We start from the raw sequence: 27,836 nt of genomic DNA, 5'->3' as shown, positions 1-27,836 counted from the left end.
AGCACACCTCCAGGGGGCGGGGCAAACAACAGCCTCTTTCCCAGCCCTGCCCGCTCAGGGCAGCTTTCCGCAGGCCAGGCCGCTGCCAGCCGGGCCCTGGCAGGAAATGGGTGCTCGGCCTCGGGGCTCATGGCTTCCTACCCTGTAGCCTGGCCTGAGACCCAGCTCAAGGGACGCTGGGTGCAGGGATGACGGAACCAGCAGCCACCCTAGGAGCACGGGGCCCTCCTGATCCCACGCATTTGTTTAGAACCTGCAGGAAGCCTCAGGGGGAAGAGCGTGGCCCGGCTCCCACCTGGGGAAGGAAACCCCAGGATTCTCAACATTCAGTTGTTAACCCAGCCCGGCGACTCTGACTCGGATCGCTGAGGTGGGACCGGAGAAATGGGCATTTTTAAGTAAGTGTCCTAGGTGGCTGTGACCCAGGTGGTTTGCAGTTGGAGGGGAAGCAGAGTTCTGCAGCGAGCGGGGTGTCCCACTGCTGGGCCGGGGCGGGTGGTGGGAGATAAAGAAGCTGGGCTCTGCTGAAATCGGTGTGGCTCAGTGGATAGAGCGTCGGCCTGCGGACTGAAAGGTCCCAGGTTTGATTCCCATCAAGGGCATGTGCCTTGGTTGCGGGCACATCCCCAGGAGGGGGTGTGCAGGAGGCAGCTGGTCGATGTCTCTCTCACATCGATGTTTCTAACTCTCTATCCCTCTCCCTTTCTCTGTAAAAAAACAATAAAATATATATTAAAAAAAAAAGAAGCAGCTGGGCTCAGCGAACCCAAAAGACCAGTGAGGCCCCCAGGGCCTGGTCTCCGGCTGCTCAGCCCCACACTCCTCTTGGGATTTGCCAAGACCCTTGCGAGGCCGGGGAAGGCAGGAGGCCCCATGAAGACTGCAAGTGCATTGCGTGAAGCCCTCGAGTGAGGTAGGTTTCTGGGATAAACGTTAGGGAAATTCTTCAAAGAAAAGCGTGTCCATCACCACCTCCACATGATTGTTTGCGTTTTACCCTCTGTGCCCAGCCTGCCCTGTGCAAACAGATTTTCCCCGAGCAAGCAGTCACTCTTTCTGTCCCGCACACACAAGCTGAATGCCCGCCTCCATGCCAACCACCTTCTCCACGGCCGGATACCGCCAGCCCCGCAGAGGGCGTGACAGGCTCCGGGACCCCGGGGGTCCTTCGGATAGCTCTCCATGCCCATTTCCTCTGGTCCCCAGCAGTGCTAGGAAGAGGGACTGAGCTCAGGGTTGGGGAAAACCTGACAGTAATAATAAAGGGCCAACTAGTGAGTATGTTCAGCTTTTTGGGCCACACAGGCTCTGCTGCAGCGACTTAATTCTGCAGCTTTAGCAGGACATTGGCAATAAATAATATGTAAATGGTGGGTGTGGCTGGGTTCCAATAAAACTTTATTTACAAAAACAGGCCATGGGCTAGAGTGGAGCCAGGTCCGTAATTTGCCAGTCCTTGCTTTAGGGCATTTCTTTTTAATGCTCTTCAAAGCACTAATGTGTACAAACCTCAAGCAGGCATCTGTAGGCAGACTGCACACCGTCCCCATTTAACGAAAAAAAGTCACGGCCCAGAGACTGGCTCACCCTCACGTTATTGGCAGAGGCAGGACCCTGAGGCAGTTCTGAAGTCTCCATCACCTCACAGAATCTCCAGCACCTCCCATCCCAACCCCAAGTGCTTGTCCTGTTCAGCAGGAAAAGGGGACCTCTGCCACACCCACCGGCACCGGTGGAACACCCCAGAAACACCAGAGAGCCAGCGCCCCGAGTCTCCCACCCCTCCATGTGCAGGGTGCGACCAGGCTGAGTCAGCGGGCGGCCCGGCCCAGCCCAGCCCAGCCCAGCCCAGCCAGGCCCGGCCAGGCCCGGCCCAGTGAGGGGCAATGGGAGGAGCTGCCCCCTGGGTTCCAGCCCTGCCAGGCTGGTGAAGGCAGCAGCTGGTTGGAGATGCACCATGCCCCCATTTCTCTCCCGGAGGGAATGATCCCCACCAGCAGCTGGCTCAGTGCAGGCCACAATGTAGAGAAGGGTGTTTGTGTGTGTGCGTATTGCCTCAAGTCAAATTCACCCTTGAATTTACCTTCCACGAAGTCAGTTCAACAGACTGGCTAAAAGTATGTTCTCTGCAGCCAGACTGCCAGGGTTCAAACACTGGCCCTGCCTCTGAGAGAAAGTTCGGGGTAATGGAATGTTCTAAAACCCAGTTGTGGTCATGGTTGCACAACTCCTCAGGTCTACTAAAAAAATCATTACATCGCACACTTAAGAAAACCCTGGCTTGGCCATGTAAAGCGGTGTGATCTATGCTGCTTCACCTCCGTCTGTCAAACGGGAACAATGGTGCCTACAGGATCGGCCAGCTGAGGACTCGGAGAGTCAACAACACAGGACTTTGGAATGGTACCTCACACCGCAGGGATCGATAAACGCTTGCTACACAGGCGAGGGGAGGTGTCTGGGCCGCACAGAGTTACTCGTGGCGGTGCACACGTCTTTGTAAATTCTTGCACCAAGCCTCCAAGCCGCCCAGCCCCTCCCAGCCTTTGCTCCCGCTGTTTGTTCTGCAAAATGCTCGATGCCCTTTCCTTTCAGTTGCAATCAGAGGTCGTCTTTCCTCTCCCTCCTTCTGCACTTAATCTTTTGTAGCAAGGGCATGGGAAGGGCTGAACAGTGTGTGGTTAACTGTTCACCCTCTGGTTTGAGATCCCTGGGTCAGGGAGAGGTGCCCTGCTCCTGTCCGGGTGGCTGGTGGCCGGTGTCCCTGCTGTGACAACCCGGGTGCCGAACTGAACCCAGCAGCGGCGGCCGACGCTACCACACCCTCTGTGGGTCCCAGTCTGGTGGCCATAAAGGTCAGTGAAGGTAACGGGGTGACCATGAGGGCAGGTTAACTAACAGAAGCACGGAGGGGTGACCCTCCTTGGGCCTAGGGCCTTGGGTCACAGGCCAGCAGGGAGTTCCTGCCCCTCCCGCCCGGTGTCCTCACAGACACAGAAGGTACAGAACACAGAGAGTTGCGGCGATAGGGCGACCCGCAGCCGGCCGGAGCCCCGGGGCTGGGCTGGCTGGTGTGCTCAGATGCCTGCAGCCATGCACCACCCTGACTGCGGCCAGGCTCAGGGTCAGGACGGTTCCCCCGCCTCCCTGGTCCCACCCCGGTTCCCATCGGAGCACGCAGACAGCCAGGCCCGGGGGCGCGCCGGTGTCTGGCACAGGCTGGCACCCAGCGAGCAGGGCCTCCCTGTGCAGAGCGAGGGTGTGGGCGCCGGAGAGCAGACCCTCCCTTTGTCTGAGCCCCGGGGCGAGGGAAGGAGGGAGGGAGGGACGGAGGGGAGAGAGCCCACAGGAGGGGTGAGGGCTGAAGGGAGCACCCTCGCCCTCCGCTGTGGGGCCACTTCTGATCCACAGAGCTGCTGGGGGAGGAGGAGCCACTGCGCCCCAGGAAGCCTGCGGGCGGCAGCCCCAACTTGCAGCTGGAGGGAGAGCAAACACCTGGGAGGAGGACGGGCCCGGGGCCCGGCGCCGCGGTCCGCAAACATCCCCGCCCTCCGGGAGGGAGGGTCCCCTCCTTCCTCCTCTCCCCCCGAAACAGCCCGTTCCCAGAGACTCCCGCCCGGCGCACCTCCCTTCGCGGCAGCTCCCTCCCGGCCGGCCGGCCCGCAGGTTCCGACGTGTCCCTCCCCGCCGCCCGGCGCCCGCCGGGGGCCCGGCCCGGACCCAGAGCCGGAGCCGGGGCGGGCGCACCCCTCCCCGCGCACTCACCCAGGTCCCGGGCCCCCTCCTCCGCGGCCTCGCGGGTGAAGATCCAGGGCGGGTTGGTGACGTACAGGGAGGCGGTGGGGCTGGCGTGCTTCTTGCCGAAGATCTTGCTGAAGGTGCCCTGCACCGTCTGGCCCTTCTTCATGCTGCCGCCGCCCCGCGCCGGGCCGGACCCGCGCCTCCTGCTCCTGCCCCTGCCCCCGCGGCTACCGGGCCATGGCCCGCGTCCTCCCCGCGTCCTCCCGCCGCGGACCGGACGGGCCACAGGTGGTGCGGGCGCCGCTCGCCGCCGGGAAATGCGAGCTACCTGGGCAGGTAGGAGGCTGCGGCCCCGCCCCGCCCGCGCCGCCCGACTCCCCCGGCTGCATTCCTGCCCGCCTCCTCCCACTGCGGGCCATTGTGGGCACTGCCCCCGCCCCGCCCCGCCCGGGGAGGGCCGCCCCCTCCCCAGGTCCCTCCCGCCCTCCTCCTCCACCCCTCTTCCCCCATCCCTCCTCCCCCCGCCCCGCCCGCCGCGGGAGGGAGGGAGCGGGCTAGTCCCTCGCTCTACCCAGGGTCACGGGCAGGTCAGGATGGGGACCTGGGGAAGGGCTGTGCCCGACGCTGCGAGCAGCTGCCCTCCAATGGACGGGACCAGACGCCCCTAAGGAAATGCAGGGTGAGCCCTAACCGGTGTGGCTCAGTGGATCAGCGTTGGCCTGTGGACTGAAAGGTCCCAGGTTCGATTCCAGTCAAGGGCATGTATGTACCTTGGTTGCAGGCACATCCCCATTAGGAGGTGTGCAGGAGGCAGCTGATTGATGTGTCTCTATCCCTCTCCCTTCCTCTCTGTAAAAAGTCAATAAAATACATTTTTTTAAAAATGCAGGGGGAGCGGGGAGAGCAGTAAGCTCGCACCCAATCTGACGGCAAAGGGGGAAATAGCTTCGTTGACAGAGCTCCAAGAGAATGCAGGATGACTGAATCTGGGCGTTTTTAGTACGTCACATTTTTTTTTCCTTCCTGTCAAGATAAGTGAATGTACATTTTTAAAAACTCAAGGTGAGCCAGCCCACTTAGGGTGGGGTTCACTCTCCCATGGAAATGAGCTGCGGGCCTTTATTTATTTTTTGTTAATCCTCACCCGAGGATATTTTCCCCCATTGATTTTTAGACTGAGTGGAAGGGGGGGGGGGGAGACAGAGAAAGCGAAATCAAAATTGGGATTGGTTGCCTCCTGCATGCATATGGGGAACGGGAGAGGGAGGGGGTGGGGGTAAGGGTGCCAGCCTGCAGCCCAGGAATGTCACTGAAATCCAACCGGTCACCCTTCAGTCAGAGGGCTGACGCTCTAACCGCTGAGCAACCTGGCTAAGGAGAGCTGTGGACCTTTAAGGTGCATGGGGTAGGTCCTGGCTAAGGGGTGGGGGGTGGTTGTCCTCTGGGGAAGGTCCGGTCAGGTGAGGTCCCCAGGGGACGGTGGGAAAGATGCGGAGGCCGGAGAGTCAGGCCACAGGGTTAGATTTTGACGCTCTCTGGGCAGCTGGGAGGTGGTGCTCCGTCTCCGACAGCGTTTCCCCGAAGCTCCTGGAACAGCGCCTGCTGCGCTTCCCCGGCTCCCGCTCCCAGGAAGCTGGGATTGTATCTTTTCTTTGTACTAAAGGCTTTTCCTCCTCAACCTTTTATTTTGAGAAATTTGAAAGACCGTAAAATGACCACCTGTATTCCTTCCTCCTGGATTTCTCAATTGTTAGCATGTTGCCATAATTGCATTCTCTTTCTTTCTCTCCCTCTCTCTCCACACACATTTATTTTTTGATTTTCATTTTGCTAAAGGTTGAAAGGTGTGGATATCGTGGCAAATCTCCCCACCCCATCAGTACTTCGGTTTCCTTTGCCTAAGAATAGGATATTCTCTAGGAGACCACAATAGAGTCATCACACTCAAATTTAACATCAATACACGATGGTCATCTCCCAAAATGTCATTTTCGGTTTTTTCAATCCACAATCTAATCAAGACTCACGCACTGCATTTGCTTATCATGTACCTTTAATCTTTTACTCTAGCACAGTTTCACTCCTTTATTTTTCACGACAGTGACTTTTTTTTTTTTTTAATCCTCACTCGAGGATATTTTCCCATTGATTTTTAGAGAGAGAGTGGAAGAGAGAAGGAAAGACGGAGAGAAATATCGATGTGAGAGAAACACATCTATTGGTTGCCTCCTGCATGAGCCCTGTTCAGAGCTCAGACCAAGATCCAGGGAGGATCCTGCAACCAAGGTACATACCCTTGACCAGAATCGAACCTGGGACCCTTCGGTCTGCAGGCCAACTCTCTATCCATTTAGCCATACTGGGTAGGGCAGCAGTAACATTTTTAAAAAGTCCCCTCTTCTTGCTCCAGAGTCAATGAACAGGATGAGTTGGACCTTCAGAGACCGTGGCTGTGAGGTGTTCCTCAAATGCTTTTGGTTAGAGACATGTCTGTGGCCAACCCCTCCCTCCCACCCTCCCTCACCCACCCACCCACCCACCGCCATGGCATTCCTAGAACCAATTCCTGCTCCCTCGAGGAGTATCTGTGCGGGCCCGGTGCTGTGCTGAGGGTTTGGGGTACATGGGGATATAAGAGAATTTGGAAGTGTTATTTATACTGGAGAGCATCTTGGGGTCTCATCCAGTAGGTAAGGTTTTTCATGATTCAAGGTGGCAGGCCACGATGATGCTGTCAGTAAAACACACAGCAGGAATTTTAGAGCAGGTGGTCAGCGTGAGCTGGAAAAGTCCGGGAAGGCTGCCTGGAAGAATTAGGACTTGAGCTGGCCCATGAGGGATGACGAGGATGTTAATAGAGAAGGGAAGGAGGGCATTCTAGGGCATACACACATGCCATCCATCCTCCCGCCCTCCTATCTCCACATCATGGTTCCTCCCACCATCTGCCTAGGAAGGGCCCAGGCAACCCCGATGCCCCATCATGCCCTGGACATCCTCACCACCCACCCCAGTGCTCTAGACACTCAGGTACAAGATCATAAGGGCTTCTTGCGTGGAGACCTCTGAGGTGTGAGGTCCTCTCACCTGGGTAGCGCCTGGCTCTGGCACCCAGAACCAGCCCCGGCAGGGCCCTCAGGGAGTGCCTCCACTCCTGTGCAACTTCCACCATGGAACTAACGTTCTTCAGACCTGCCGTGTGCCCGGCTCTGGGCTGTGCAGGGTCCAGAGAAATCAAAGGCGTGGTTCCCGAGTTCAAGTTGCCTTCCTCTGTTTGGAGAGATGAAGAATTGGGAGGTACATGAGGAGGAGAGGAACAGTGGTCAGAGGTACAGAGGAGGAGCAGCCGGGGTGGGCTGGAGGGCCTAAGGAGGGCGTGCAGGAGGTGTGAGGGCCGCTGCAGGGGCTCCGGACGGCGGGGCTGGGAATTCGGGGACAGAATGGAGGTCACAGCGAGGTTGGCCAGCGTGTGGAAGGCTTAAAAAAGGCCAGCTCGGAAGGTCAGAAACAACTCCACCTGGAGATGACTGATTAAATAAATGATGGTGCATCCACACAATGGAATAATAACGCAACCCTAAAAGTGAATGAGTCAGCCAACCGTGTCCAGTTATCTTCAAGATAAACTGATAAACTGTTGACAAAACGGTGTGTGTGGTGTGCTGCCGTGTGGGGCAGGATAAGATCTGTTCGGAGAGAAACTTCGGACAGATCCATAATAAACGAACAAAAGTGTTTACCGGCGGGTGGAGGGAGGGGGACCTGGGCAAAGGGGCGATAGGCGTGGGGAGGAGAATTTTCACGGAAGGCCCCTTTACGTTTTTAAATTTCCAACCACATAAAGGTATTTCCTAGTCACACATGAGAGAAGAATAACTCGGCAGAACCAGCAGCATTCGCATCACGCTGGCCCGATCCCAGACACTGAGCAGCCTGTTTGGGCCTCCGTCTGTTCACCTGTAAAACAGGCTATTAATTTAAGGTCATTATGAGTCTCGGTGAGCTGACGGATGAGGGGGCCCGGGAGAGCATCCTTGTTTGAACAGGATCCCCGAGTGACTCAGGAGCGTGTTAAGGTTTGAGAAGCTCCGGCTGCCAGGAGCAGGCACGCTGACCGTGCAGGCAAGGGTGCCTGGTAACAGCTGTGCGTTCAGGATGTTCACCTAACATCTGGAAGAAGGATGGGTGGGAGGGGGAACGTGGAGGCGGAGGGGCGAAGAGAAGGGGCTTCATTCATTAGTGAACTGGATAAGGAGGTGGTTCATGGATACCAGCAGGAGGGGCCCGGGCCCCACGTGTGTGCTGGTGGCAGAAACAGAAAGAGCAGAGTTGTTTGTGGGACCTTTCTTAGGAAGAAAGGAAGGTACACAGCTTGCATATAAGAGAAATAAAACATAAACAAACAAACAAACAAACGCAGGGGTGGCAGCAATCCCTCGGTTTCCTCAGCTGTGCACGGACTGGTAGCAATCCCCCCTCTAGGTGGTTATGAAGATGAACTAAGATGATGGATGTGAAGTGTCCAGCACAGGGCACTCCTTAAGGGGTGTTCATTTCCCCTTGCTTTTGGAGGAAAAGGGGGAAGCAGGGTGATGCGTGAACACCCGAAGGGCTTGAGGCTGCTCTCCTTGCCCCTACACCCCCATTGCACCCCCACTTCATGCCCATGTTGGTGGGTGCTCAGGGGAGTCTCTGGACAGCCTGAGTCCCGCAGCGAGCAGAGCGAGCCGCCCACTCCCAGTTGTAGTTTCACCCTGTCAGCCTGGCAGCTTTCCCTGAGACCAGGCTGGGGCCCAATTGTCTGTCCAGCTCAGCACCCTGTACTGTCGCTGCTTACTCCCCTCCCTCCCCGCCCCCACCGCTTCATCTAATAACAACACCTCACTCCTGCTCCCCCTGAGAAGAAACAGCCAAATAATAGGCTCGCCTCGAAACAGCCCAAAGCCCTGTCCTGTAATTAAATCTCTGCTGGGCAATTGCGTAGTAAGTTCTGGAATGTGGGGTGGGATTGGGGCCCAGAAGTGGCAGTCTCCCCAGAGACTCGGGCCTCTGTCAAGTGTGTGGTCTTCCCTCCACCAAAGTCAAGTGCTCCTGGCGGAGAGAGTGCCCTCTGCCTCGGAGCAGGGCAGGCTGAGACGTCCCAAGAACCGCCTTCATCGTCCCCCCAGGTCCCTGCAGCTGGCTCTCCAGGGCCAAGGTCAGACCTCGGGTCATCCTAACTCCCAAAGCATACTGAGCTGCAGGTGGCCTGGCCCAGCCCCTGGTTCCAGGCGGGCCACACTGGGTGCCTGGCCAGCGCCAAGGCAGCTTCCTCTGGCTGCGGGCGGTGGGCTCCAGCCCCTGCCTGGCACTCTTCTGAGCTGGGCAGGCGCAGAGGAAATCTGGCTGGTGTGAATCCCAACTATCTGAGAGGGGGCTCAGGGAGGTCATGACCTGGTGCCTGAGAGCATATGGTCCAAGGTCCAGGCCTGGGTGGAGAGAGGTGTGTTCAGGGGTGCTGGGGAGAGACCATGGACTGTCACTGGACCAGGACACTTGGGAAGGTCCCTGCTAGGGAACAGGTTTCAGTTCTGAGGAGGCTGCTCAGGCGGCTGTGACTTGGGCTGAGTTACCACCTCACTGAGCCTCAGCTCCTTCCTCTGTAAAACAGGGCTATTCAGTCAGGTCATCAGACTCAGCGAGGTGGTGGGTTCAAGTACCCAGCCGAAGTCAGTGCCTGCATGTTCTTGTCCCCCTTCTCCACCCCGACTTTGGCACGGAGATGCGGGACAGAGAACACAGAGGCCATGAGGGGCTGTAAGAGAGCAGTGCCCATCAGCAAAGGTCCTCAGGAGCGGTGGTCGCCGACCGTTCGGACCTCACGGACCACCCGTTGTCCGCGGACTGCCGGTTGGCGACTGCTGTTGAGGCGAAAGGAGACAGGGTAGGGCAGGTGTCTACAAAGTCACCCTGAAGGCCAGGCCAAAACATCCCACCATAAAACACATCCTACCATCTGAAGTAATGTGTGTGTTTGGGGGGGAAAAAAGGAATTGGTAAGAACAAAACCCAAAATTCTATGCAGGTTGCAACTGTAAATATTTATTTATTTAAATATATTTTATTGATTCTTTAATTCTTTACAGAGAGGAAGAGAGAGGGACAGAGAGCTAGAAATGGCACACCCCACAGGGTATGTGTTCACAACCAAGGTACAAGACCTTGACCGCAATCGAACCTGGGACCCTTGAGTCCGCAGGCCGACACTCTATCCACTGAGCCAAACCGGTTAGGGCACAACTGTAAATATTGAAAGTGTATCTGTGCGTGGCCAGGTCCGGGAAGCACACAGACTGGGAATGCCAGCACTTCTTGTGGGCCTTTCCCTTTGAGTGAGCTGCTCTGTCGGGAGAGCATTTGTTTTAACTTAACTTTGTTAACAAATAACAAAGAGCACAGATTAACATGGAGTGCATTCTCTTAGGTTTTTTTGTTTTTTTTTTTAATATACTTTTATTGATTTCAGAAAGGAAGGGGGAAGGAGAGAGAGATAGAAACATCAATGATGAGAGAGAATCATTGATTGGCTGCCTCCTGCATGCTCCACACTGGGGACTGAGCCCAAAAACTAGGTATATGCCTTTGACCGGAATCAAACCTGGGACTCTTTATTTATTTATTTTATTTATTTTTTAAAAAATATATTTTATTGATTTTGTACAGAGAGGAAGGGAGAGAGATAGAGAGTCAGAAACATCGATGAGAGAGTCATCGATCAGCCGCCTCCTGCACACCCCCTACCGGGGATATGCCCGCAACCAAGGCACATGCCCTTGACCGGAATCAAACCCGGGACCCTTCAGTCCCCAAGCCGACGCTCTATCCACTGAGCCAAACTGGTCCCGGCTCAAACCTGGGACTCTTTAGTCCGCAGGCCGATGCTCCACCCACTGAGCCAAACCAGCTAGGGCAATTTCCTTTTTTTTTTTTTTTAAGAGGAGAGACCTGGGGATGCGGACGTTAGTGCCACTTCTCCTACTCGCTGTGAGACCATGAGCCTTCCCGAGCCTCGGTCTCTCCATTTGTAAAGTGGGATGGTGGAGCCAACACTCAGTTGTGATTTCACATCTGGTTGGCGGGCAGAACAGAGGCAGAACAACAACCGCCTGGCACCTCCTGTGTGAGGGGGCTACTTCCGGCTCTGAGGAAAGAAGTGAGCAATGGGACGCATTAAGCATTTTCTGGGCCCAGCCATCTGCTCTGAACCGGGCCCTGCGCTCGGGCTGTGGGACCTTTTAACTTCAAGATGAGTCCTCGCCCTCACCGGTTTGCTCAGTGGTTAGAGTGTCGGCCCCAAGACTGAAGGGTCATGGGCACGTACCTCAGTTGCAGGCTCAATCCCCAATTGGGGCACATATGGGAGGCAAACAATCAATGTGTTTCTCTCACATTAATGTTTCTCTCTCTCCCTCTCTCTCTCTCTCTCTCTCTCCTTCCCTTTCTCTCTCTCTAAAAAAAATCAATGGAAAAAATGTTCTCAGATGAGGAGTAACAAAAAGTAAGATCAGTTCTTACCCTTGAGGGACCTGCGCTGCCCCACACACTTCTCACATATTTTGGAGACCAACTCTTGAACTGGGACTTCAAGCCTTGGGAGCAATTTCTATGCAACTCATCCTGGGTCCAGCTTCTTTCTCTCTCTCTTTCTTTCTCTTTCTCTCTCTCCTGAGAAGAAAAGCAGCCATATCTACCATTCACCAAACATCTTTCTGTGTCGACACGCTGGCCTAGTGGATTGCATGCATTAAGGCCCTACCATCACGTCAGCCCTGCAAGTGTGGGGGCAATACACCCATTTTATGGATGGAGAAAAGACGACCCCAAATGATGTTTACTCATACATGCCTTCTGCCATAGCTGACATGGATGTGATGTCATTGCTGTGCTGTTTGTGGGGGCGAGGAGCTGCAGGCACCCAGGGGGAGTAAGATATAAAACGTGGTGAACACACTGGGTGAACCACACAGTAATTGGAAGCATGTAACTAGATGTTCATAGAGCAACACAGATGAGTCTTAAAAACATTAGGGAGCCATCAAAGTAAACAGAATGAGATCTAAATCACACATGGCACTTATGTAAATAAAAGCAACATGCATACAAAAGAACAATATGTGTATTTTGCAAGAACACATATAAACAAGAAGATACTCATTAAGCGCATGAGAATGGTTGCCTCTGGCTGGGGTGGGTGGGGAGTGTAGTTGGAAACCGGAGATTAAGGAGGGAAATTAAGACAATGGGAGAGAAGGCCCTCCCGGGCCAGGGATGATAATGCATGCACCACCAAGCGAGATGTGTGCATAGCTCATGTGTGAATAGCTCGGCCTCCAGTACTCGGGCCAACAAAGGAAAAATAAGTAAGGATTAGAGAGGTTAAGTAATTTGTCCAAATCACAGAGCAGAGCAGGTAAGGAGGGGTGGAGAGAATATTCAATTAACCGGGCCTACTTCGACCAAGACACTTAGAACCACCTGCCTGCACCTCAGCGGCAGAAAGGCGGGAGGGACGGAGGCTGAGTGTGAGGGAGGGTGTGGGGGCTGTCAGCGGCTCCTCCTGTGGGCCAGCCCCGCATCTCTCCTCATCTGTCCCAAGCATCCCCCGAGCCCTGTGCGCACAGATCACAGTTCTTCCTTCCCAGGACTTGCAGGAGCCGTACAATGAGGCCATGCCAGGAGTGTGGCGGAGAAATCAGAGGAGCGGGCTTCCAGGAAACAGTTGAGAAAGAACAACGATATGACTCTTAGCACTGAGCTTCAGCAGGCAGGCACTGCTCTAAAACGTAGTCCTCACAACAAGCAGTCCAGGTCCATTCTCTCTCTCTCTTTAAAAAAAAAAATATTTTATTGATTTTTTACGGAGAGGAAGAGAGAGGGACCGAGAGCTAGAAACACCGATGAGAGAGAGAATCATTGACCAGCTGTCTCTTGCACACCCCCTACTGGGGATGTGCGTGCAACCAATGTACATGCCCCTGACTGGAATCGAACCTGGGACCTTTCAGTCCGCAGACCGACGCTCTATCCACTGAGCCAAACTGGTTTCGGCGAGGTCCATTTTCTTATCCCTTTGCAGGTTAGGAATTCAGGCACAGAGAGTTTACTGATTTGTGGACGTCACACGGCTGGGAAGATCTGGGGTTTAAACCCAGGCAGAGTGATTTAGAAGTGAAATAAGACGGCTATAGCTTGACTAGCCAGGCCTTCCTAACAGAGGTCTCCCAAGCCACTGCCCCTTGTTGAGGTTCCCATAGGGGACCTGGGATGGGGACAGTCCTGGCAGGGCCCACTCCTGCGCACAGTCAGGTGGGTCCCTATCTGAAGTCTTCAGAAAGCGACTCAATTCCCCTTTTTCAAATGTCCCAAGTGGAGGAACCCAGCGTCCTCCCTGTAACACAAGGAAACAGGCCCAGGGATGGGATGGGATTTAGCTCAGGCCACCTGGGGCTCCTAGCAACCAGCCCAACACTCAACCCCTCCTGGGCTGAGACAGAGTGGGGTGTGTACTGAGTCATGGCACCCTGCTCCCCCAAACCCTCTCCACCAGCTCCAGCCTCCTGGGTTCCTTTCCGATAGATGCTGATCTGGGACCCAAGCCATTTTCCCCAGAGCCAGACCTGCTGGCCACTTCACCAAGAATGCCATGCTCCTACCTTCCTGCCCTCTCCCAAACAAGATATTACCACCCTAGAGCCTTGGAGATGTCCATCAGGGGCAAGCCCTGCTTGCTGCTTCTCCTCCTCCCTCCCAGTCTCCTCAGAAATTAGGGGCCATTACCATCAGGGCGTGAGATCTGAGCACAGGGCACACGCCATCAACACCCCAACTTCCAGTCAGCCTCTGGGCCACAAGGTCCACCCACTGACCAATTGTCAGGGCTGACACAGTGCCAGGAAGGAAACAAGTCCTGGGCCCCACCCAAGTCAGGTGTCAGCGGGCAGGAAGTCGCCAGCTACTCTGTTTTCCTCCCCTTGGTCCTCCCCTCACCCCACCCCCTGACCCCAGGAAGAAGCCCAGGTCTCTCTACATGTGGGATTTCTGACGCATTCCTGGGAGGTGCCCACCACGTCTGGTGTTGGGGAGATGGTACTCAAGGAAGGAGGGGGGTCTGGTGTTTGAAGATGGTGACAGGGCAGCCCATTCAGCAATCTTCCATCAACCCGATTACTCACATATGATGATAGCTGCTAGTTATTGTGTGTTTATTCTGTGCAGACACTGACCTAAGTACTTTGTCCAACTCTTTTTTTTACATTTTTTATTGAGGTATTATATGTGTACATATCTTACCAATCCCCCCCCCCCCCGCCCCACTCCCATACATGCCCTCCCTTCCCAGAGTTTTGCGTCCATTGGTTATGCTTATATGCATGCATACAAGTCCTTCGGTTGACCTCTTATCTCCCCCATATCTCCCTACCCTCCCCACAGTAATTTGACAGTCTATTTGTTGCTTTACTGTCTCTGTATCTATCTTTTTGTTATCAACTCTCTTGATAGAGACCTTTAGTACACTCATTGTATACATGAACAAGCCGAAGTACAGAGAGTCAATTACTTGCCCAAGTTTAAACAACTAGTAAAATAGTAATTCCAGGATTCAAGCTCAAAAGAGCCTGACTCCTGGGTTTGCAGTCCCATCCTCTATAATATAACAACCCATCATCTACCCATTTACTGACCATCTATCCATCTACTCACCCATAGCCAACCAACCCAGCCACCTCTCTACACATCTATTCATTCATCCCTGCATCTCCTAACCCCCTATTTAAATGGTCTAGGAGAGGGAACAGCAGATGCAAAATCTCAGAGGGAAGAGAATAGGGTATGTTTAAGAATTTAGCTATTGCATAGAGGAAAAATAGCAAGAATTGAGGCTAAAAAGGTGAGCAGGACTCAAATCAGGAGGGACCACCCATCTACCATCTATCTACCTACCTACATTCTGCCCATCCCCTCCCCCGCTCTTCCATCCATCCATCCATCCATCCATCCATCCATCCATCTGTAATTTGGAGAGCATATAGGAGGAAAGAGAAAGAGCTCTTTGCTGCATTTAATGCAAGGATGAAGACCATTCTTAGCAGTCAAACTGTCGACATTCCAGAAAATGTTCTATGCACAGTTACTGTAAAGGGCCCCAGAGGTGCCCTGTGGAGGGACTTCAACCACATCAATGTAGAACTCTACAAATATTTCTCTCTTCTCCGAGTCCAGTGTGACTAGAGAATGGTCTGGTTCCTGAGTAGGGGTGATGGGGGATTGAGAAAATGAGACAGGCACAAATACAGTAGGGAAAGCTGGGACTGGGTGGGACCACTGACCTCTGACTGAGAGACAGGGACCAAGAGCAGATACAGCACGTTTATTTTATACTGCAAAATAAGAGGAAGTTTTACTAAACTTCAAGACAAAGGAAATTATGTGCATTTTTGTGGCTTCTGTGTATCTGTCACTTCTGGGTGGGTCCGGATAATTGTGTTTGTTCCTGGTGCTTAGATGGATTTAGATAATGAAACCTACCCTCTGGCGCCTGAGCTGAAGGTCAGGCTGACAACACTCCTGTCTCTGGCAAGGTGGGTTTCTAAGACGTGGTTCTGCCAACACCACTGGATTCAGCTGACAATAATTAAAGAAATGCTCATGTGCCTTCCCAGGTGCTCTCTACAGAACTCAGTCTCCCTGGAAAGGAAAAGAAGAGACTCTGGGTTGACAAATGGTGGGGAAATAGAAAGGCACTGGCCATGATTCACATGATCTGCAGTCACGTACAGAATGTAGCCAGGTATTCCACTGGGCTGCCGCTACAAGGTGAGGTCTGTGTGCACTCATTCCCCATCTGCTGCTATTCAGGAGAATGGTTTTCTTGTTGAAATCAGAAATTTCTTGGGTGAAAAATATATCTGCAGGCTTTGGTGTCTCAAGCCCAGAAAGATGAATTGATTCTTGAGGGAAACGACACTGAACTTGTATCAAATTCACCTGCTTTGATTCAGCAAGGCACAACAGTTTAAAAACAAGGCTCTCAGAAAAACTTGGATGGATCTATGTTTCTAAAAAAGGAACCATTCAGGAAGCTGATGAATAAGATCTAAGTTGTCCAGCTACAGAAACTGGGAGATGCTGCCTGATTCCTCAGACTTATTTGTGACATTGTAAAGATGCAATAAAAGCCATGTTTTGAAAAAGAAATAAGAAGAAGAAGAAGAAGAGGAAGAGGAAGAGGAAGAGGAAGAAGAAGAAGGAGGAAGAGGAGGAGAAGGGGGAGGGGGAGAGAGCAAACTCACCAGCAAGTGCCTGGGGAAATGGGGACTTCAGGAAGTACCTACAATAGATAACTCTCCTCTTGTCCCATTACCCAAAGCTCAGGGGTCCTGGGAGATTGTGTGAAGAGAGAATTGCAGCGAGGGTCATTGTCAAGGTTAAAAGAAAGACCTTTCCAGGCCTTGAAACTTCAGCTCCCAGCCCTGCCCCCTGTCTAAAAGGCCGCGCTGGGCTCTGCCTGAGTGGGTGCAGGCGTGGAGGCAGAGTTCTACTCAGATGCCTTTTTTTGGCTCTAGCTCAAACCCCAAGTGGAAACAGAGAGGGAAGGGGCAGGTGGGACCTTCTGCTTAGGAAGACAGAGGAATTGTGCTGTCAAAGGGACATCACAATGTCACTGCCCACCCACATTCTCCCCTTGGTGGCACTCCCAGTAGCCGCCCAAGAGCCCCTGACTACCAGACGTTCCATCTCATCACCAAGGAAGACCTGGTCAAAGATGCTCAAGGTGGGATGACATCACAGGGCTAGATCAGGGCGGCCTAATGTCGCAAGAAGTTTGACTGACAGGATGGAGTAGGAAGGCCCGGCCTGGCCCACCTGGGTGGCTAGGAGCTGGGGGCCGCTTACAGAAGCTTAGGGGCCAGTATCACTGTCCCACCCGTTCCCTTGCTCTAGGGTCTGGTGGGGGCAGAAAATATGCCACCATCCAAGCCCCCTGGTTCTTCTGCCCCTTCACATCCCCAAGACACGTCCTGGACTCGTCATTGGCATGACCCGGTCTCATAGCTAAAGTTTATAGCGTGCTTGAACGGAAAGGGCACTTTATAGGAACTGTCTCCTGAGTGCTCATGGTAGCCTTATGAGACAGGTCCCCGTGTTATCCTCACTTCCTAGGTGGGAAAACTGAGGCACAGAGCGTTAGAAATGCCAAAGGTCAGGTGTCAGTGGGTGGTGCACCTGGAATTTGAACTCCGGGCCGGGCCGCATGTCACACCATTTGCCTCTCGCCATCCAAGCCCTTCTGAGTCCCTGCCCCCAGCGCAGGCAGATGTGCTCTCAGCAGGGTTCAGAGAGGGTGCTCAGAAGCAGGCTGACGGTAATTACCGTTTGCATTGTGCTTGCACGGTTCCCACCCGCATCGCACCCCCACGGCAAGCCGATGGAGCAGATAGCAGCCTTATTATCCCCATTCTGCAACCGGCTCGGCCACTTGGCCAAGGCTGCCTGACCTGTAAGGGCAGAGTCAGGCCCGGAGCTCAGGTCTCCAGCCTCCGAGAGACCCAGGCACGTTCCACGGAACCGGGCGCCTCGCCCCGTGCCATTTGCATGTCAACAGGGAGGAGGCCCGTCCACCAAAGAGCGAGCTGCTGAGGGTGGAATGCCAGGCGTGGGCCAGGAGGGCGGAGGTGCCAGGGGCCTGGCGTAGTTGGGAGGATGGTGTAGCAATGTCACGTACGAGGTCCTCTGGCCCTGCCTAGAAAGCTGCACTCCTGACTCACCTCTTCCTTATCCTCAGCCCGGGCTGAGGGACAAACACATGCCCAGACTGTCCCGAAAGGCCGCCCCGGGCTCTGCCTGAGTGGGTGTGGGGTGTGGAGGCAGCGTTCTCCTCGGAGAGCTTGCTTTGGCTCTAGCTCGAACCCCAAGTGGAAACCGGGAGGGAGGGGGCCGGTGGGACCCTCTGCTTGCCCTTTAAGTTTCATTGCTCCCTGTGGAATGGGAGGCTGAAGCCAGGGCTGCCGGAAGCAGGTAGGGGAGAGGGGCCCTTCCTGAAACCTCTAAGCCAGGGTTCTTACCTCGCCGCTGCTGCCATTGGTGCTGCGCTGTCTGTGCGCTGGGCCTGACTAAGCCTCAGCAGCACCCCTGGCCTCAACCCACGAGATGTCAGCACACACACACACACACACCCCTTGTGACAACCAGAAATGTGTCCAGAATTGCCAATGGCCCCTGGGGAAAATTCTCCCTCTCTCTCTCTCTCTCTCTTTCTCTCTCTCTCTCACACACACACACACATATACACACGCATGTGCACCTGACAGGGAGGACCTGACTGGGGAGGAGATGGTTAAATGAAACCAGATGTTAACCTGGAAAGTATGCAGTGAGGCCCCACCCTCCCTCTGGAGCTGCCTGTGCTCCGGGCTTAGTCACCTGCTGCCTCGCTGGGCCCCCAGAAGGGGCAAGGCAAGGTGATGGCCTCCTGGCTTCCCCCTCCTCCCCTCCTTGCCAAATATCTTCCCTTCCTCCTCCCTCTCCTCTTCTTCCTCCTGGAGACTGTCCGGTCCCTCTGTCCCTGGTTCAGTGAAGCCTCATTCCTGGGTGTGCTTGGGGCCCTGGGGCCCCCCACCAGGGTCTGAGGGTTGCAGCAGCAGCAGCAGCAGCAGCTGGGACATAGCTGTCGGGTAGGCCCAGGGCAGGTGAGCCGGAGGCAGGGCCTGAGCTGGGCAGAGGAAGGGCCGTGTTCAAATCCTGGTTCCCCCACTAACCAGTCACTAGACCTGGAACTTGTACAAGGCTCTTTCCCAGCACCTCACTACCTGCATGAACTCAATCAAGTGCTCAGATGCCCTGAGCCTCAGTCCCTGCACTTGAGGACTAGGAGTGACATCTCAAATGGCTCTGAGGAGAACTGGTACTGATAGATTCTCAATTTTGTTGGCAAAGAGGGTCATCCTTCCTTCTGTGGGGTCTCTGGTAAGACCCCCCACCCCAAACACTCTGAACACACCTTCCCCGGTTACCCCTGACACCAGCCTCCCCAGCCCCAGGGGCTGAGCCTGAGGGTGGGGTGGGGAGCAGGTGCGTTGGGGGTTGGGCCTCTGCAGGTCCCTCGTCGCCATGGCCACAGGCTGAGCCCTGCTGTCCTGTCGGAAGGGCCAGAACCCCACATTCTCAGAATCACACTTCACAGGAAGAAACCCGAGCTGCTCCCGGGGCCCAGGAAAGGGAAGATTCTACTGGGCCAGGCTCTCACCCTCAACGCCCGCCCTGAATAGAGGCTGTCATGAACTCCACGGCAGTGACTCTCACTGCCTGCAGGTGGCGCTGGCAGCGATGAGGGCCAGTTTTGGCTGTCACCACTGGGAAGCGGGTAAAGTGAGTAGATGCCAGGGATGCTGCAAACAGGCCTGCCTCGCACAGGCCAGTGCCCCCACAAAGAATCATCCAGCCCCAGAGGCCGCAGTGCTGAGGTGAGAAGCCCCCTCTGCCAGCCTCCGTATCTGTGTTCCTCTCTGGGGAGTCTGTTACTTGCTCACCCAGGGCCTGGCATATCAGGGGGATAGATTTGAATGAATGAAGCAACCAATATCGTACCGTCAGCTCTGCGGAGGGAGAGCTATTCAGAGTATAACTGTCAGTGCCTTGTCCTGTCCACGCAGAGTCCAAGAACCCAGAACCCAGCCCCAGCATTCAAACCCCCAGCGGTCCGGCCACCCTGGCCATCCGGCCGCCTGGCCCTCTGGGGGGCCTGGTGGGAGGGCGGCCCCGCGCGCCCGGCAGGAGCTCAGCACGTATTAATAGATGGGATGCGAGCAGACGTGACTTGGTAGGCTTGTCCCCGCAGTGTAGGGGGCACAGGATGCATCATGGAGTACAGGCTGCGGACCGTGGGGTCAGCCAGGCCTGGGTTCAAATCTCGGCCTGGCTTTTCCCGGTCACGTGACCTCCGTACTTTGTTTTCTCAGCTTGAAATGGGTTAACAATAATGCCTTCGTTAAGGAGTTCCTGGGAGGGTTAGAAGCGATAATCCACTTAGTCCGGTGCCACGGTGCTCAGGGCCTGAGGTGGACAGTGATGGCCGATGACCGCCATCACAGCTCATTTCCCGAGCTTGCTCCTCTGTGAGTGATCCCGCATCCCGGGGTGAGCCTGGAGTCGGGGAGACTCTGAACACCCGCTCATGCCGGCTCCAGCTGGGCCGGGTGCCACGCGGGGGAAGCCCCAGGGACACAGGCATGCAGGATGTGGTCCTGGCCACTGGGAGCGGTGAGCAGGCTCGCTGGAACCTCAGCAGGAGCCGAAGAACCACAGTTTGGGAATAGGATGAGGCAGGCACAGCGCCCGGGGGCTGCCCTAAGGAGGCACTCCCTGCCCCGCACCACTCCGCACGACTCCGAGTGATGCGCTGGCCTCACCCTAGTCCTCCCCTGCAGACTCACATGCCAAGAGGAGGCCTGAAGCATGGGGGTGGGGGTGGAGGCAGGGACTGCAGCACCAGGGGCTTCCTGGAGGAGGAGTCCCTTGCGCCACTGGCTTGAAAGGAGAGGGAGAATTTTGAAATGCAAAGCTAAGGCATATCATACACTCGTGGGCAGGTACCTGTAAGAGCAAGGGCTGCCTTCGGGAAAGCCCTGGGCATGTTTGAATTGTGCAAATCGTTTGTAAATTAAATGCAAAGGAGTGTGCACTGGGACTTGAGGACCAGGGATTTCTTTTGTAAAACGCCGGGGCTCAGGGTCAGTAACTCTGCAGCTAGGGGTCCTTTCCCAGTTCCCCGGGGCTGCTTCTCTGCAGAAAGGAATTGGCCTCCCCTTCCCATGCTCTCTCCCCGATGTGTCGGGGGAAGCAGCGCAGAGCCGGCCTGACACACAGCACCGTCCTTCAGGGAGCACTGTCCTGCCTCCAACGATCCCCAGGGAAGTGGGCATTCGGTAGCCAGGAGACAGTGTGGGGTTCAGAGTCTGAGGACAGTCACGGAGGCCACGGCAGAGGGAGAAATGTGGCAACAGGGACCTCCTAGGGGTGGACGCCACCCCTGACCACGACACACTTAACAATGAGACGTTCTAAAACGGAATGGGCCGGCCGGCCGGCGGCTGGGGCCAGCCCTCACCGGAACCAGTTCCTGTGCAGCCATGTCCGGTGCGTTCGCATGAGCACTCCGAGTGAGAGAAGGAGTGAAATCTTGCAGGATGAGGGTGAGCGGAAGCGCTGGGCTGAGAGAATCTCCCTGATGAAGGGAGGGAGGGAAGGTGTGGGCCGGGGAGGGGCCGGAGCCACGGCCACGCGGCCTGGGAGGGAACGCGTGGCGGAGGGTGATGGGCAGATGGCGAGGCCCGAACACAGGGTGCGGGAGCCCCGCGCTGAAGCTCCTTCTTCCAGGCGGGCCTGGGCTTTCCTCTGGAGGCAGCAGAAACCCGAGGAGGTTCTGAGGAGAAGGGCCTCCGATCTGGCCATGGGCCCGGAAAGATGAGAGTGGATGAGAGTGAGTGTGAAGCAGAGGCTGAAGGAGGCAGGAAGACGAGAGAGAGAGAGAGAGAGAGAGAGAGAGAGAGAGAGAGAGGGAGAGAGAGAGGAATAGAGAGAAGGAGGAGAGGGAGAGGAGAGGTAGAGAGGGGAGAGAGCGGGGGAGGTAGGGAGAGAACTGAGTGACCCTGCAGGAGGCAGGGGTGCAGAGGGCAGGGAGAGAGGGGCCAGAGGAGTGTGACCTGGGGACCCTGACAGACAGGTGGGGTGTGGGAGGGATGGGAGGGTTTAGAGGTGTCCCCAGGCTCCCGGCCTCTGAGCCCGCGGAGGCCTCTGCGAAGCAGGTGGAGGTCTGCATTGCGGCGGGTGGGTCGGCAAACCGAACCATGAAGGTGCTGCCTGGAGGTGCCTGGCTCCTGCAGCCTGCAGAGCTGTGCTGGGGGGGAGGGGGAGGGGGAGGTAGTGTGGGGGAGGAGGAGGACTCCGGGGCTCCGACCACAGCCCCTCTGCTTTCCCTCCTGCTCCTGGCCCCAGCAGGCAAGTCCCAGTGCGATGTCCCGCTCTCCCTTTCTCTCCTCCCTCCCAGGACTCCCAGAAGCCCTCCACACCCAGCTATGTGCTGAAGGCGGCGCTGGGCAAGAAGGGGAAGGTGGCCCTGGCGTGGCCGCCGCTGTCCCGGTCCTGGAAGAGGGACCGTGAGCAGGCTCTGGCCGCAGCCTACATGCCGGTGGTGGTGGACCTCAGGGGCCAGAGCCAGGACAAGTTCACCTTCAACTTCTACACCTCCCAGTACCCCAACACGCTGAGCCCCTTCTGCACCATGCAGAAGCCCACGTGCGGCTACCTGTACCGCCGGGACACGGACCACACCCGCAAGCGCTTAGACATGCCTCCCGCCAATGCGGTCCTGTGGCGGTCCTAGCCCTGTGCCAGCCAGAGGCCCGCCTGCCCCTTGCCCAGGACCCCCGTCCTGGGGGGAAGAGGCTGCGCACCCCAGCGGCGGGGGGCCGTGAGGGGCTGGGACAGCCGTGCCCGTGACACCTGTGCCGTGCCCACTGTCGGCACTGGCAAAGGGAGGTCTCTCTTCTTGGCACCAATTAAAGTCTGTTCTTCCTTTCGTTGGCATCTGAGCGCGTCTGTGAGCGGGTAAACTGAGGCCCGGGGGCCGCTTTAAGCAAGGTTATGTCCAGGCGGGGGTCTGAGGACTTGATTCTTCGTCCCCTCACCCCGAGAAGAGCTTCCAGCTTCTTTCAGAGCCCAAGTCCCAGCCGCTCCGAGGACAAGAACGAGATGCACCAGCCGACCACACCTCTCAGCGCAGGCTGTGGCCGCCAGGGGGAAACGGCGTGCTGTGGGGGGTGAGTCAGTCCCGAGGGGCCTCGCTTTATAGGAAACCAATACTCTGGACTTGCCTTTGTTGGTGGGGATGGACTTCCTGTCTCTCCACTGGTCCCGGAGAGCTGCCTCTGAGGCTGGTCGGGCTCGTGGGCCATGGGCCATGGAGAAAAGGGATGAAGGCTGAGGGTACGTGACCAGGGCAGTGGCCTGGTGAGTCCCTGGTCACTGTCCCCCCCCCCCCCCCCCAGAGAGTGGTGGGGGCTGAGGCCAGCTCTAAGCAGCCCCTGAGAGCCCACTGTGGGACTTTCCTCCCAACGTCACAGTCAACAGCTCGTGATGGCAGCTTGAAACGGGCTACGGGAGTGTTTGCGGCCAACACCTACACAGCGGGGTTTCTTTTCCCCAGGGAGTCAGTTGTCAAACAGTCCCCAGCACAACCCTGAGCAAATCAAGCCGGATTCTTTTCTAGGAGTCCCATCCCATTCCGGGTAGCATGGCGTATTCAGTGGTGCATACGTCCAGAGCACCGCAGCTGGGCGGGTGTGGGATAGCAGGACAAGGCATCCGGTGACGCCGACCAGCAGCCAGTGCTGGGCCGGGCTTTCCTGGTACCTTCCTCTGAGCAGGAGGCGGTGAGGAGGCAGGAGGGCCAAGGCCTCCCTGGAGGCTGCCGGGCAGCCTGGGCTCCGGTCCCTGTTTGCTGCGGGTGCGCTCGCACCTTAGGGGTTCCTCAGCTGGCTGGGTCAGGCTGCAAACAGGCCAGTAGGTACCTTACCAGGTCTCTCCTGCCGGGTGGTGGGTGTTTGAGGAGCCAGCATGGGAAGCAGCTGGAGGGGAGTGCGAAGCGGGGGAAAGTGTCTCACTCTTCCCTTAACGCCCCAGTTTTCAGAACAGCTCTCTCTCTCTTCCTGAGCATAACCAAGGTCAGGAGGGGCAGATGCCTGTTCTGCCGCCTGGCGGAGGGCACTGGGGAGGCCATGGCTCCTTCCGCTAACGGCCCACTTGTCCTCTCATGCTTGCACCCAGGTGGTGCATCCCAGCCTTCGGGGCACCTTCTGCACCCCTCCTGAGCCTCCTGAGGCAGGGGTGGGCTTTGTGACTGTGCCAACCGCCAGTCTCAACTTTCTGCAGTCTGATCAGACAGTTACCGCTTGTCCACCTGCCTCCTGTTTTCTACAATTTTGTCAGAGCCTCTAATCGGCTGTCTTCCTTCTCTCCTCCCAACCCTCTGTGGTGGGTAGCTTTGAAAATTTTCATTTATAATTTTTAAAAAATACGTTTTTTTATTAATTTCAGAGAGGAAGGGAGAGGGAGAGAAAAACATCAGCGATGAGAGAGAATCACTGATCGGCTGCCTTCTGCACACCCCACACTGGGGACTGAGCCTGCAACCCTGGGCACGTGCCCTGACCAGGAATTGAACCGTGACCTCCTGGTTCATAGGTTGACACTCAACCATTGAGCCATACTCACTGGCCTGGCAAAAATGCCTTGATTGCCATTGTAGTGGGGTTTGGAAAAGGAGCAGAGATAATGTTCTATGTACAGACAGACGTCCTCATCCTCCATCCACTCCATCGTCCACCTGCTGAACCCCAGCGCCACCTGGATCCTCGGGCCTCAAAGACGAACAAGAACCACCTCTGTGCGCCCGGACCAGACAGCCTTGGGGACAGTGGGGGCAAGGCCAGCGTCTTCACTCCCTTACCTGCCCTCTCCTCCATCCCCTGAAGAATGGTTGCCCCCTGGAGGTTTGCCTTGGTAGAGCAGCCTCCACGGAGGCTCCAGGAACCTGTTAAAGAAGCAGCAGGTCCCAGTGGGTCTGGGTGGGATGGTCCCAGGAGCAGAGCTGGTGCTCCGGGTTCTGTGTGCTTCTGTGTGGGAGGCGGTGGGGGGCGGGCAGCCTTGAAGGGGGGTCGTCAGGCCCGGGTTTGCGGCCCCTCCAGTCTCTTCCCTCCGACACTGCCCACCTGTCCCTTCCCTTGGTGCCATTCTGCTGGTGGATCCTGTTCCTCTGGTGTGGCATCTGTCCCGGGGGATTCCTGCAGACAAAGCAGCCCGGGGAGCCATGAGGCCTCTCTTCCCGTCCACTCCGCGTACGGCCTCTCCTGGGCCCGAGGAGTGAGTCCCAGGCCGCCCTGACGTGGCGTCCGTGTCTTCAGGGAGAAAGGAGAGTGGGCCTGAGAGGGCCACTGAGGAGGGAGACGCTGTGGGACCTGGCAGGTGCCCCACGAGGCAGGGCAGCGAAGCAGCCTGTGATGTGCGGGGAGCACTTTGGTGCCTTCCACCTGAAGCTCCTCGGTGAAGGGAGAGCTCTCCCTGGAGGCCAGCGTCTTGCTCTGGTGGCTCAGCATCCTGAGCTGCTGAAGGGTGTGCGCCTGAGGAAGGGCTGCTGGGTGGGGGCCCCTTTCCTTGCCAGGCAGTGGGCTCAGCCTGTGGGTACACGTGGGTCTGGCAGTGGGTTCGGCCGTGGGTGCGGCAGTGGGTGTCCTGCAGTGGAAGGGGGGCTGCTCCCTGGACAGGGCTGCCGCCCCCCTGAGCTGACCTGCAGCCCCAGGAGCCACAGCCTGACATTCTTACACACAATTGCATGCGAATCGCCACCTTGGTGCTTTCGTTCTCAAACTGCCTCGGAGGGCTCGGGTGTGTTTGTTTGAATGAAGAGGGGGTTCTTTTCCTAACGTAACCGGCCCCGTGCACCATGCAGAGGCAGTGGGGTGGCCGTGGGTCAGCAGCTCCACAGCGGAAGCTGGCATCTCCGGCTTCCGTGGCCTTTCCCTCCACTATGGCCTCCAGGTCTGAAGGAGGCCGCTGCACTCCAGGCCGCGCTCACATCCAAGGCCAAAAGCGGGGGCGGGGCGGGCAGCACCAGTGGCGTCGTTATCACTTTTTATCGAGAGAAAGCGTTTCCCCAGAAAACCCTGGCAGACCTTCACTCGCATTTCTTTGGCTGCACCATGTCCTGCAGCCACGTTAGTGCCCAAGAGGCTCAGAAAACAAGTCTCTTTTCCAGCAGCGTCTTGTAGGAGAGGCAGGCGGAGGGGAGGGGGGGGGGGGGCGGGGCTGAATCCAATGAGGTTTTAACGAAGGCCTCCACCTTCTCTGGAGCCCAGCCGCAGGCGGATGTCGGTCCCCACACACAGGCAGGGCCGTGGCTAATGGGATTAAAGGGACAGACAGGGTTGCTGTCATCCAGGGACACTGCTGTGCCCAAGACTCAATGTAACGGCACCTAATCTGAAGGCAACAGCACGCCACCCCGTAGCAGATACGAACTAATGCAGCAACCGCCAATATGGGGCTCTCACTCTTTGCCAGACCCAGCTCTAAATGCTTTCCGTTTATCGACTTTAATTCACTGCATCCTCTTCCCAGCCCTGTGCGGTGGGCACCCTTAGCTGCATCTGAAGAATGAAACTGAGGCCCAGGGCGGGTAAGGTACTTGCCAAGGTCACCCGGCAAGTAGTGTGAGCCAGAAATAAAATTGTGCTGCTTTCAGCCACTGAGGTTTTAGGGTGGTTTGTTCTATAGCATCCCCTGGCCAATTCTGAGATATTTATGCATGTATTCTGATATGTCATGTATGTTATATGTAACATAGATTGCATGCCATTTATATAAGTTAATTTATATGTAAGTATATTGATGTCATTATATTGTTATATATTTTATTTACATACTAAAGGCCCTATGCATGAAGATTCGTGCGAGAATGGGCCTTCCTTCCCCTGGCTGGCAGCACTGCCTTCTCTCTGGACTGAAGCTGCCTTTCTGCGTTGGCTCTGGCTCAGAGCTGCCTTTCCACCTCACCTGCTGCCCAGAGGCCCCGAGCAGCTGGGGTCAGGTGGAATGCCCCTGGCTGCCCAGCGCCTTAGTTTGCAAATTAACCACCAGCTTTGATGGGTTAATTTGCATATCCATTCCTGATTGGCTGGTGGGCATCACAAAGGTATGGTCAATTTGCATCTTTCTCTTTTAGTAGTGTAGATAAGTACATTTACATAAATACTCGTGAATATACATTCACTCTGAAGAAACAGTGCTTTGCACCTGGAGTAAAGAATCCTCTCCTTGCAGCCTGGCAGCAATGGGAGGGCCGGGCACACAGCTGGGGGTCCTGAGAGGAGCTTGGCAAGCTCATGACATTTGTGCAGTATTTATTTCCTTAAAAGTATATTTTTGTTGCTTTCAGAGAGAAAGGGAGAGGGAGAGAGAGATAGAAACATTAATGATGAGAGAGAAACATTGATCGCCTGCCTCCTGCACACCCCACACTGGGGATCAAGCCCCCATCCAGGGCATGTGCCCTGACCGGAAATTGAACTGTGACCTCCTGGTTCATATTCATAGATTGGTATTCAATCACTGAGCCACACTGGCTGGGCTGTGCAGTATTTAAAGGTACAATCTTTGTATCAGTCAGGAGAGGGTAGATTAGCTGAGGTAACAAACCACCCCCACAAGGCACCCCTTCCCCAAGTATAAAAGATACTTTTGTGCTAGGGTATCTGTGTACAACCTGGACACGATCCAAGTGCCTGCTGGGAAAGCAGGCATGTGGGTGCTGGTCCCTCTGGCTGGGGTGGGGACAGGCACAGTTCACATGTAGAGGAGGGGGAAGTTGGGGAGGGGCAGAGCCGGACACTCCCAGTAGCACCCTGCCTCAGCGCACCTGGATGCTGGCTCCCAAATGAACCGCTGCTCGTCTGTGGCCGGAGCATGTCCCACAGGGTCAGAGCAAGCTGTTGCTGCACAGACGGGCCCTCCAGCTCGGCTGGGAGCTTTCCGGGACCAGCAGGTAGCAGCTCACCCACGCGTGTGTGCCCCAGCCTCTTGTTACACACACACACACACACACACACACACACACGCCCGGGCCCTGGGCGGTGAGGTGTCGGGTTCAGAGTCAGTTGCTGGGCTGAATTCACGCCTCGCAGGATGGGAAAGGCGCGGCCTCCGGGGATACGGCGTGTGGTCAGGACGGGGCCGTGCGTGTCTGCGTGGCTGTAAACGCTCGCGCAGGGCATTGTGGGAGGGCGTTCTCTCCCGCGGCTGCTTCGGGCTCGTCTCGGGAGCCACACTCTGCATCACCAAGTGCTCTTCCACGGGAGCAGTCAGGGGGGATTGAACCCCTCCGTTGTGAGGGCCAAGCAGGTGCTCAGCCTGGTAATACGCAGCACCCCAAGAGCCCCAGCTCTGGAAGGGGACCCGCCCTATGTCAGGGTCCTCTACTCCAAGTCCGAGGGAGGAGCCTGCTCTCA

At 56.2% G+C, this 27,836-nt stretch overlaps 2 protein-coding genes across 2 annotated transcripts in view; one reads left to right on the top strand and one right to left on the bottom strand.

The window, feature by feature from the left end:
• CUNH6orf132 (chromosome unknown C6orf132 homolog) overlaps positions 1 to 3,907 on the bottom strand; it is a 33,647-nt gene extending 29,740 nt beyond the window's left edge. The window contains exon 1 of the mRNA XM_036413702.2: positions 3,766 to 3,907. Within this exon, the coding sequence (XP_036269595.1) occupies positions 3,766 to 3,907 (142 nt within the window). The remainder of the gene's footprint in view (positions 1 to 3,765) is intronic.
• A 17-nt stretch (positions 3,908 to 3,924) lies between these two features.
• Positions 3,925 to 22,360, top strand: GUCA1ANB (GUCA1A neighbor). Its single transcript, XM_036413699.2, has 2 exons — positions 3,925 to 4,077; positions 21,824 to 22,360. The coding sequence occupies exons 1-2, from the start codon at positions 3,979 to 3,981 to the stop codon at positions 22,157 to 22,159; spliced, it is 435 nt and encodes a 144-aa protein (XP_036269592.1). The 5' UTR covers positions 3,925 to 3,978; the 3' UTR covers positions 22,160 to 22,360.
• The last annotated feature ends 5,476 nt before the right edge of the window (positions 22,361 to 27,836 follow it).

This window comes from Pipistrellus kuhlii, unplaced genomic scaffold (assembly GCF_014108245.1).
Source record: "Pipistrellus kuhlii isolate mPipKuh1 unplaced genomic scaffold, mPipKuh1.p scaffold_m20_p_5, whole genome shotgun sequence".
Taxonomy (NCBI): domain Eukaryota; kingdom Metazoa; phylum Chordata; class Mammalia; order Chiroptera; family Vespertilionidae; genus Pipistrellus; species Pipistrellus kuhlii.
Note: the sequence above shows the minus strand (reverse complement) of the source record. Positions and strands in the feature narration are given on the sequence as shown.

What these genes read in the sequence shown, in the direction of transcription:
- GUCA1ANB (XM_036413699.2), top strand. Translation starts at nt 3,979, where the DNA reads ATGGCCCGCGTCCTCCCCGCGTCCTCCCGCCGCGGACCGGACGGGCCA. An exon ending in AATGCGAGCTACCTGGGCAG is followed by an intron (nt 4,078 to 21,823) that starts GTAGGAGGCTGC and finishes CCTCCCTCCCAG; the next exon opens with GACTCCCAGAAGCCCTCCAC.